The 11468-nt window shown below is 49.2% G+C and overlaps 1 protein-coding gene across 1 annotated transcript in view; it reads right to left on the bottom strand.

Annotated features, from left to right (window-relative positions):
• Positions 1-2627: 2627 nt before the first annotated feature.
• Positions 2628-11468, bottom strand: part of LOC106816128 — an 11824-nt gene continuing 2983 nt past the window's right edge. The window contains exons 2-4 of the mRNA XM_014820685.1: positions 5824-5970; positions 4854-4960; positions 2628-3197 (exon numbers count right to left, since the gene is read on the bottom strand). Of these exons, the coding sequence (XP_014676171.1) occupies positions 3043-3197; positions 4854-4960; positions 5824-5957 (396 nt within the window). The 5' untranslated portion in view covers positions 5958-5970 and the 3' untranslated portion in view covers positions 2628-3042. The remainder of the gene's footprint in view (positions 3198-4853; positions 4961-5823; positions 5971-11468) is intronic.

Raw genomic sequence — 11468 nt, 5'->3', positions numbered from 1 at the left:
TTCGATGGACGCGCGCGCACCTAGTGAATGCCGGTGTGTTAGGCGCGTCGTGGCGAGCGAGCGATGGCCGAGTCGTTACCAGCAGGCTTTCCATTGCACCTATCACAACGAGCAGCGGTCTCCCATGGCGGGCGCGAGCGGATATCGATCGAGTGGCTGGTAGCATTAGCATGCTGCTAAACTGCGTGATTGCATTTGCTGCACGGTGCGGTGCGCGTTGCAGGCGCGTGTCTGTCACCCGGTGCTCGCTCGGCGCCGTGTCTGTCACCGTGTTGCAGCGAGCGTGTCTGTCCTACCGCGCCCGCGCCTGGTGGCAGGCGCGTGTCTGTCACCGTGTGTGCCAGGAGCGTGGTCTGTCACCGTGTTCGCCTGTCACCGCTGTGTGCAGGAGCGTGTCTGTACGTGCGCCGGTGATGTGAGCGAAAGCCCGTGTCTGCTCCGTGTGTGAGGAGCCGTGTCTGTCCGTGTCGTGCAGGCGCGTGGTCTGCTCACCGTTGTGTGCAGGCGGCGGTGTCTGCTCACCGTTGTGTGCAGGCGGCGCCTGTCTTGTCACCGTTGTGTGCAGGAGCCTGTGTCTGTCACCGTCGTTGCAGGACGCGTGTCTGTCACCGTGTGTTGCAGGCCCGTGTCTGTCACCGTTGGTGGCAGGAGGCGACCTGTCCGTGTTCAACGTGTGTGCAGAGCGTGCTCTGTCACCGTGTGTGCAGGACGCGCGTCTGTCACCGTGTGTGCAGGAGCGTGTCTGTCACCGTGTGTGCAGGAGCGTGTCTGTCACCGTGTGTGCAGGCGCGTGTCTGTCACCGTGTGTGCAGGAGCGCCGTCTGTCACCGGCGCCCGCTCGCGCCCTGTGCAGGAGCGTGTCGTCACCACCGTGTGCATGGCGCTGTCACCGGCTGTCTGTCACCGTGTCTGTCACCGTCGTGTGCGGCGCGTGTTCTGTCACCGTTGTGCATGGCCGCGTGTCTGTCACGTGCTGCTGCGGCCGTGTCTGTCACCGTCTGTGTTGCAGGAAGGGCGCGGGCCCCTGTCTGTCACCGTTGGGGTTGCAGAAGCGCGGTCTGTTCACCGTTGTTCAGGAACGTGTGCAGGAGCGTGTCTGTCACCGTGTGTGCAGGCGCGTGTCTGTCACCGTGTGTGCAGGAGCGTGTCTGTCACCGTGTGTGCAGGAGCGTGTCTGTCACCACATGGATCGATGTTACGTGTCGCACGGCGCGCACACTCACGATGACTGCACGCGCCCAACACGGAACAGTAAGCACGAAACATAGGGCACGGGACACGGAAGCAGGGAGCAGGGATAAGAGAACTCCAATGAAACCCGTGATGACCGGACGATTCTCCCCCTTCTCACCCTCTCCTCCCTCTCACGCTCTCCTTCTCTTCTTTCTCAATCGCTATTTATCCTCGCCCTCTTTTGCTTCTCACAATCTCCCTCATCTCGCCCTCCTCTTCCTCTCACCCTCTCCTTCCTTTTACCCGCTTCTCCCTTCGTCTTTTCCTCCCTCTCGCCTTCTTCTCCCTCTCCTCCCTTTTGTCTTTTACTTCCGCAAACACTCTCCTGCCTCGGCCCATCTTCCTCAGTATGTCATCCCTTCTCTCAGTCCGTCTGTGTTTCTTGCTTCTCTCACCCTGCTCATCATTCCTCTTCGCTACGCCCTCCAGGTCTTTACCACGCCCTCCTCTCTTTCCTTTCTCCCATCTCCCTCCCTCTCATCCTCGCCCATCTCCGCCTCACTAGCTCACGTGGTACACGAGCGATATGTTAATTCACCCCTCCACCACGGCTTAATAGGGCGCTCGTTTAATTAGCATAATTATCGCAGCTAGCTTCGGGCGTGTTATCTGCGTCCCCTGATGAAGTACACGGAACTACACGTAGCCGTCGCGTGCATGTACGAGTGACAATCCGTCCCAGGTGGGAAGCATGCAGCCAGGTAAGCACTTAGCAAGGTAAGAATATAGCAAGGTAAGCATGCAGCCAGTTAAGCATGCAGTCAGGTAAGAATATAGCAAGGTAAGCATGCAGCCAGTTAAGCATGCAGCCAGGTAAGCGCTTAGTAAGGTAAGAATATAGCAAGGTAAGCATGCAGTCAGGTGAGCGCTTATTAGCAATTAAGGTAAGAATATAGCAAGGTAAGCATGCATCCAGTTAAGCATGTAGTCCGGTAAGCGCTTAGCAAAGTAAGAATATAGCAAGGTAAGCATGCAGCCAGTTAAGCATGCAGCCAGGTAAGCACTTAGTAAGGTAAGAATATAGCAAGGTAAGCATGCAGCCAGTTAAGCATGCAGTCAGGTAAGCGCTTAGTAAGGTAAGAATATAGCAAGGTAAGCATGCAGCCAGTTAAGCATGCAGTCGGGTAAGCACTTAGTAAGGTAAGAATATAGCAAGGTAAGCATGCAGCCAGTTAAGCATGCAGTCAGGTAAGCGCTTAGCAAGGTAAGAATATAGCAAGGCAAGCATTCAGCTAGTTAAGCAAATAGCAATGTAAGCAAGTAGACAGGTAAGCACGTAACTATGCAAGCACATAGCCAGGAAAGCATGTAGCCAGGTAAGCAGCGAAAATCATGTGACGTCGGTGCGAGCTATCGTTCGAGATCGATAAACAATAAAGTGCAAAACAGGTATATGCTTTTAGACGCGACAATAGCGCGAGAACAAATTCGACTTTATTGTTGCTGTTGCTGTTGTATGGAGAGCGAGAGCTCAGTCGTGTATAGCGTACAATTAAAGCCAGCCAGCGCCCACGGGACTGCGTGCGCACGCCAGCTCAGCATAACCGCACAGTTATAACCTCACTGTTCGTGAATGATTAATGATGTTAATGATGTCAGCACACCGCAGGTCCACGTTACTATCATCTTAATTAAAGTAATAGGAATAATGTTCGTATAATATACGAATATAGATATATATATGATAATATATATGATATATTATATGCACGCACGCACGCGGCGTTTGTTAGTCCTAGCAGCCTAGTGTGGAGGCGACGTCCGGCAGATGTCGGCAGCTGTGCCCCCTGGTGTGCAGCAGGTGACTTCTCAGCTGGACTTGTTCAGCCGGTGTTCACCACCATGAGACTTCTTCATCTTGCGCGCCGCCGTGCGCGCCATCTTGCGGCGCCGGAGTTTCACGAAGTGTCCAGTTAGATCCCACGGCGCGCGGATGAACTCCTCCTTACTGATCAGACCATCGACTGAAAGGAACGCGTATATATATATATATAAATTACATGTGCTCCTATAATAATATACTGTAGTTGTATAATATATGTATATATATACATATATACCCGCAACTAACCACCAACCCAAGTCGCGGTAAACCTGATGATCAGGTGGAAATTGTACATGTTGCTCTCTGTATGTAATATAGTATATATATAGTAGTATATATAATATGTATATATATAAAATATAATATAATATATACTATAGACAAACTAATTACCAGAGCACATGTAAGGAGTAAATAAGAAGAATACATTTTCATGCTACGCCTGCTATGTATTATATTATTTTACATACTAGAGTAGCAACATGGACAATTTCCACTGATGCATAAGTTTACGCGACGTATGGTTCGGTGGTTAGTGGTGAGGGTGACTAAGCGTATACGGACCGAGTTAGCTGAGCGCGCGTACGGGGGTCTGGGTTGAACTAGACTCAAGTGACCACTTAACAGTGTAGAGACATATAAAATGGTTTCTGATGCTCGTGCCGCTTGAGTGAAGCACAATCACTTGCGGGAAAAAATCGCAGGTAAAAATCGCAGGATAATGAACCGCATGTCAACACGTTCGCGAATTCACCCGCCGGGTAGTAACCGGAAAAAAACGCGGGTAAGCGGGAAAAACCGAACGTGTGCGCCAAGCCTTAAGCTGTTGGACTAGCGTCCGATGTCGGATCTCGTAAGCTAGGGCTAACGTGTGAACAGGTTGTAGGCCGCGAGCGTGTGCGTGGGCGTAACATAGTCTCATGCGAGTATTACATTAATAGACGTGGACGCCTCTATGAGTACGCGCGTGCAGCTACGCAGCATATGCATTCGCTCGAGCTGGCAGCAACAGCAATGGCATTATGGTCTCGATATTTGACGGACAAAGACAGAAGGGCATCAAGTAGTCGCGGAAATGAAAGCTTGGAATGAATACAGGGTGCGTGCGGGATGCTATTGTGTAGCGTGCTGCTTCGGAGTTAGTTATGAGTCACAGGGCGCACGATGCCATCAAGCGGCAGCTAGAATGAGGGGGAAGAGGAAGGGCAAGGGCGAGATAGGGTGGAAGACAGAGGAGCGAGAGAGGTGCGGGAGAGAGCCCAGGCGAAGTTAAGCGAGGCCGAAGAAGAAGAGAGCGAGAAGAAAGGAGAGAAGGGAGAGTAAGAGATATAGGCAATAATAGATGGAGAGAGAAACGGGGAGAAAGGAGAGCGAGAGCCAGAGCGAGAAAGAGACAGAGAGAGAGGAGAGAGAGAGAGAGAGAGAGCGAAAGAAAGAAAAAGGAAAGGGATATAGAAATTGATAAGTAAAGAGAAAGGGAAATGAAAGGAAGGGTGAAAGCGAGAGAGAGAGAAAGAGAGAGAGAGAGAAAGAAAGAAAGAAAGAGAAAGAGAGAGAAAAGAAAGAGACAGAGAGAGAGAGAGAGAGAGAGAGAGAGAGAGAAGAGAGAGAGAGAAGAAAGAGAGCGAGAGAGAGAGAGAGAGAGAGAGAGAGAGAGAGAGAGAGAGAGAGAGAGAGAGAGAGAGAGAGAGAATCTGACAAAAAGAGACAGAGACACAGGGTGACAGAGGTACACGTGTAGGTATATAACAAGTATGGAAAACATGTTAAGCATCGGACTACTAGTCATACGTACTGTTGACATCAGCCGCCTCAAACGGCTTGCTACACTGCTCTACAGATGTCTCGGAAACCTTCGCCAACTCTTGAATCTCAAGGAACCCATCTCCATCCAGATCGTAGCTGAAAATTAGATCAGTCACGCGATTATTTGTTGCATTCTTATTTAGCCCTGATTAAATGTACCCGACCTCGTGTATGGTTTGCACAATACGGTGTAACAGTTACGTGAATGCGCGCACGCCCAGTCTCTCTAACTTCGACCTATTCATGCTATAACCTGCAGCTATTCAACTGCCACTAAATACAGTCGACATACGAGCAAGCGATGAGTATGACTGTCTAGAAAATCAGAGTTGTTCCAAAACGACACGATATACAACAACGCGATAAGACTGACCACAGCGTTTCATAACGTAATTAGCGCGAGCCTGGCCCGGACCAGTTTGATGTAGGATCAAATTTACAGTCTGTACGGGGTATCATATCGTTATTGATTATAGCATTACATCAGGCTCCTGATTACATCATACCATGGCACTCTATTGTGACTACTGTAGACTAAACACACCGCAATCAATTATAAATAATTAGTCTAAGTCATCACCTAGAGGTTGATATACGATATATAGTAGATATATTAGTATATTATAGTATCAGGAGTTAATGAAGACAAAGGAGTTTGACACGTATTTGGTACTGATTTCACTACATTTTTGATGTGAATAAAAATACAAATATATACAAACATGAGCTTCTTTTTGTCTTCATTAACTCCTGATAGTATTTTATGCATGAATGTTATCAGGAGTGGATAATAGAGATCTCTATTATCCACTCCTGATGTTATATATTATATAGGGTTGTGAGAACTGGAAGAAAAAGAGACTGGGAGGGAAGTGAGGAAGTGGGTTCTATGTACAGGAGACGTGCCATGTATGAGTTAGATGTAAGTGCGTGAGTCGCAGCCGTATGTATATATATACCTGTTAAAGTCAGTAGGCAGCGATATCGGTCTGAACTTGAGCTTGTGCTTGGGGCGTTGTTGTCTCGCTGCGTCGGCGTCTGGCGACGTCAGCAGGACGACAACGACCAGACCTAGCCACCAGCGCAGCATCATGGCTGCATGCAACCTGCAAGCAAACATACACAAATCAACCAGTCAATATCTCTCTCTCTCACACACACACACACACACACACACACACACACACACAGCACACACAAGCACACGCACACACACACACACACACACTTTCTCTCTTTCACGCGCAATCTCTCTCTCGCTTATTCTTTTCTCATCTTTCTCTCTCGTCTCTGCTCTGCTCTCTCCATCTCTCTCTCCTTCACTCTCTCCTCTCCCCCTCTCAATCTCCTCACCTCTCTCATCGTCAATCTCGTCTCTCTCTTCTCTCTGTAATATTATATATAATATATAACTGAGGAAATCAAGTCCAGTCGCCGTAAGATTGCATTGATTTCTCCGACGTACGATAAAAGAATTGGTGACCAGTAAGATGCGGATCAATGGCTATGAAACCAGTAAGACGTGGGTCGATGGCCGGTCCAGATGATGTCGCCATAGTAATATAACAGACGCCTATCGTAACAGTGCGCATATATATACATAACAATATATATATATATATATATATATTATATATACATATATATTATATTACAGGCGATATGCCCAGCAGCGACAAGGTATATATCATACCAGCCCAGCACCTACGTCAGTCGACGAGACCAATAAAAACCATACTTCAATATTTATTGGTTGCTAACATGTTAGCTTTTCTGTCATCTGGCGCATTTCTTCGCTGCATGTGTGTGAAGGAAAAGTAGACAGACAAGAGCAGCATAGCAGTAGCACTATCAACAGACAACAACAACAACACATCAACAACACAGAACACCACAACAAAACAAGCAGCACGCAGCAACAGGCAAGCAGCAGCAGGAGGAGGATGAGGGCAAGAAGGAGCAGGAATGCAAGAAAGAAGGGATGGAGGGGAAGTACGTGTCGTGGTAAGTAGTAGTATGAAGTAGCAGTAAAGCAGTGGCAGTAAGCAAGTCGTAGTATGCAGTAGGCACACAGCAGCATCAGCATAGCTAACGTAGTAGTAACAGCATAGAATATAGTAAGCACTAGCAGTAGTAGTAGAAGCAGTAGTATTATGTAGTAGTAGTAGATAGTATAGTAACGTAGTAGTAGTAGTAGTAAGTAGTAGTAGTAGAGTAGTATAGTAAGTAGTAACATAGTGGCAGTACAGTACAGCAGCAGCAGCAGGCACAGTAGCAGTAGACAGTAGCAGTAGCAGTAAGCAGTAGCAGAGCAGTAGCAGTAGGCAGTAGCAGTAGCATAAGGCCAGTAGCAGTACAGCTATCAGTAGCACATCATGCATCAATTATCATCATCAATCATCAGCAGCATCATCATCATCAGAAAGCGGAAACAGCAGCAGAAGGAGGCAGCGAGCAGTAGTGCCAGCCAGCAGGCGTAGTAAGCAGCAGCAAGCAGCATAGTAGTAGCAGGCATGGCAGGCAGCATAAACCGTGTAGCAGCAGCAGCAGTAGCATAGCATAGCATAGCAGTGCAGTAAGCAGTAGCAAGTAGCAGTACATAGCAGTATGCCCCCCGCAGTAGCTGAGTAGGCAGTAGCAGTAGCAGTTAAAGCAAGTACAGGTAGCATTAGCAGTAGCATCAACAGCAGCAGCAACTAACAGTGGCAGAAGCAGCAGTAGTACAGGCATGGGCAAGCAGCAGTAACCGTGGTAGGGCAGCAGTAACCGTGGTAGCAGCAGCAACAGTGCAGAAGCGTTGCCATAACTCCAAATAGATAGCCTTATATCGTATTTGGGAGACGAAGGAGAAGAGAAAATGAAAAAAGGGAGGACGAAGAAGAGGAGCAAGAAGAAAAAAAAAGAAGAAGCAGGAGAAGGATGGGGAGGAGGAGGAGCGGAAGAGAAGGAGGTAGAGGATAAAGATGAGGAGAAGCGAAGAAGAAAGAGGGGGAAGAGGGGAGGTAGGAAGAGGAGGAGAAGATTAAGCACATGTGCATACATACCTCGCTCATGGCTCACATAGATCTCTCCTCTCTTTTCTCTCCCAGTTTATTTTTCTTTTTCAGTCTATCATCTCTATCTCTTCTGCGGCGGGTGGCGCGCGCTACTCTTTATTCTTCTCACCATCTTCCACGACCCACAGACACGGTCTACGCTACCTCGGGCTGCGTTAGTAAACACACACACACACACACACACACGGCTTCACACATCACACACACACACAACACACACCACACCACACACACAACAAACACAGCACACCACAACACACAAACACCACAAACACAGTAGGTTGGAACACACCACAGCACACACACGTCACACACACACTAACACCACACACAGAGCACACACACCCACACACAATCACAAGTCTCCGGCGCACACACACAACACACCCACACACACGACCAACTCGACACACAGACAACACAAAACACACAATCACACACACACACACAGCACACACGCACACACACAGCCACGCGCAGACAACACAGCACAGCAACAAACGCACAACACAGGGCGTCGCACACACAGGCCACACACACACACACAGAGCACGACACAAACACACACACACACACCACACACACACACACACAACACAAACACACACACCCACACACACTACACTCACACACACACACACACACACACACACACACACACACACAGCAGACGAGTGCAGGAGCGCGTACGCCCTAGCTTAATGATGAGCTATGTGAAATCTCTATGATGAACGCGCGCATTACAATACAGGTGAGAACTAACGTGATGCCAGGCTATGCATACCTAATATGCGGCGAGGTATACAGACAGACACGGATTTCTGGCTGTGCCGCGGGACATGGGTAGGCATAATGGGCGCGTTACAAGCGCAGTCACAAATGGCGGGTGAATAAGCCTTATCGGAAAGTCCCCGCCGCCATATTGAGATCAGATAAGAGGGGGTATAAACTGCCCCCAAACTGCCCTTTTATAAAAAATATGATTGAGATCATTTGGGATATTTTGCAATGTTTGTGTTAATGCAAAAACGAAAAACGCACGAGTGTTTAACAATAATCATGTACTTTCCTAAGCGCGCCTCGGCCATTTTACACCCCATTTTTCTGTGACCTATAATTAGCACAGCTGGACTTTCCGATCTCACTTATAAGTTATATATGGAGAGCGAGTGACGCTATGTGACGGATACTTGTAATAACCTGCTTAAACACACACATAATAACGTGCGCGTGGTCCCCGCTGCTTTACGTTCAGTTCATAACCGACGCGAGCGTGGTTGCTCACGTTGTAACGGTTATGGAGTCGTGTAGAGGAGCATCACAATACCAGCTCCCGTGCACGCATGCACGCAGCGGTATTAGTAGTGGGTTGTGTAAGCTGGTAGCCATGGCGGGGTGGCATGCGCAGACGTGCGTAGGCGTAGCACGCGCGTTATCGCTTTCTGCTGCAAGAGAAGGTATTACGGTGGGAAATCAGCCAATCAGCTCGTATGAGAATGAGGTCGTATTTCAGTGTATGCGTGCGCTTGAATTTGTTATGTCTCATTAGAAATGCTTAGCACTCTTTGCATTTGTTAATGTCAGAAACTAGAATCTCTGCTGAATCCGACAGTGTAAGCGGCTCGCCCGGGGTGCGTTGCTGGGGCGGCCCGGCAATTTTCGAAGGAAGCCTACGTTTTCGCGTAAAATGACATTGCAAAGTGGCCATTTCGAGTGCGTGCCGGAAAAAGCAAATTGTTTACAAAAAAAATTATGGAAGAATTTTTGAGTTAACAACATATATCGTGTCAGTTGCGACGTGGATTCAGAGGATGGCATTGTGATTTCTCAAAAAAACTCCTGCTGATATATGGGAATTTTTTCGTAATATGGCCGCCTAGGGGGAATGATTTCCCAGTGTGATACCAGAAACCGCATCTGACAGCCGGGCAGCGCGGGATCTGTCGCTCTTGCAATCATGTACTTCACCGATAAAAGCTAACAACGGGGGACTGTCTGGGAGCGATGGATGCCCGCGCTTTGATGTGAGGTTGTATGTCCACGTATTTCCTCTTTTGCTCTCTCTCTCTCTCTCTCTCTCTCTCTCTACTCTCTCTCGTCAGCATCTCTCTCGCTGTTCTCTGCTCTCCCTCTCTTTCTCTCTGGCCTCTCTCTCTCTCCTTCCTCTCTCTCTGCTCTCTATCCGCCTTTCTCATCTCGCTCTGCTCTGTCGGCTGGCTAGTGCCGTGGGCTCTCATGCTCTCTCTCTCTCTCGCCGTCTCGCGGTCGGCTCTCGGCTCGCTGTCTCTCCTCTCTTTTTCGTCTCTCTCCTCTGCCACGTCTCTCCTTTCTCGTCTCTTCTGGCCTGGTCTCGGTCTCTTCAGCTTCGCGCGCCTTCTCGTCCGTTTCTCGCTCGCTCCTTTCTCTTCTCTTTTCTCTGCTCTCACTGTCTCCGCCGCCTCCTCCTTTTATCGCTGCTCTCCCTTCTCTAATACCCGCCCCCTGACTTGTCGTCTAACCCTCTCTCATCTCTCGTTCTCCTCTTCTCTCTCGTTCTCGTTGCTCGCCTTCCCCTCTTTCTCCCCATCTCCTTCCTCCCATTTTCCCTTCTCTCTTCCTCGTCTCTAACTCTTCTGCTCCGGCGCCCCCGGCTCATTTTCCCCCTCTGCCTATTCTATCTCTCTCTCTCTCTCTCCGGCCCGATCTCGGACGGTCTCTCTGTCTCGTCCTCGTCCCTCTGCCCTTGTCCCAGTCTCCTCTCTCTCTCTTCGGTCTTGACTATCTATCGGTCAGCGCGATGACTCTGCGCCCATCTCTCTATCGCACTACGCCTAGATGATACTCGCAGTTATATGTGTGTGAGCACGTAACGGCGGCTCAAGTTTTTGAAAAAAAAGTGGGGCCAGTCAGGCTGCCGCAGTCGCCGGACGACCCGGACTAGACGCACAGGCACCTTAGGACGCATGTCAGTAAGAAGAACATGAAAAAATAATCAGCGAACGCACAATTGCGACGGAAGAGTACACCGCGTTCATGTGACAGCCTCCACGTGTTTGTGTCCCGCACTGTATACAACCTTGCTTTCCACAGACAAGAATAAATAGGCATGAACTAGTCCGTCCCGGACTCGCCGCTGCGAGTGTCACCTGGTGTCGCCATCTATAATGAATATATATTATATAGGCGGCCTGTGGGATAGCCGAACAGACAAGGCAGACATCGAAACAGAGCGTTCTGGGCCTATAGCTCCTGACCTCGCGCTCAGCGCCTTCGCTCAGAACGAAATCCTGTTTATTTGAAAGTAATTATCAGCCCCTTGAGCTTATACGATAAGCTATTGCAAACACGGGCGAAGACTATACGATAGAGCAGCAGCGTCGGTAAAGTGTGGGACATTTACAGACTGCCAACGCTCCGTAGAGCTGGGACGACCCCGACAGGACTGCCGCCACCTACAACCGTAAAGCTGTCACGGGTGGACCAGTGCTAGTCCGGTGGTGAGGTGAGTCGCGCTCACACGCGCGATGCTGCGAGTGTGGTATTGGCACCGCTTAGCTCGCATACACGCG

The sequence above is a fragment of the Priapulus caudatus genome, unplaced genomic scaffold (assembly GCF_000485595.1).
Source record: "Priapulus caudatus unplaced genomic scaffold, Priapulus_caudatus-5.0.1 Scaffold1292, whole genome shotgun sequence".
NCBI lineage: Eukaryota > Metazoa > Priapulida > Priapulimorpha > Priapulimorphida > Priapulidae > Priapulus > Priapulus caudatus.
The sequence above is the reverse complement of the archived record's forward strand: the minus strand, read 5'-3'. Positions and strand labels throughout refer to the sequence as shown.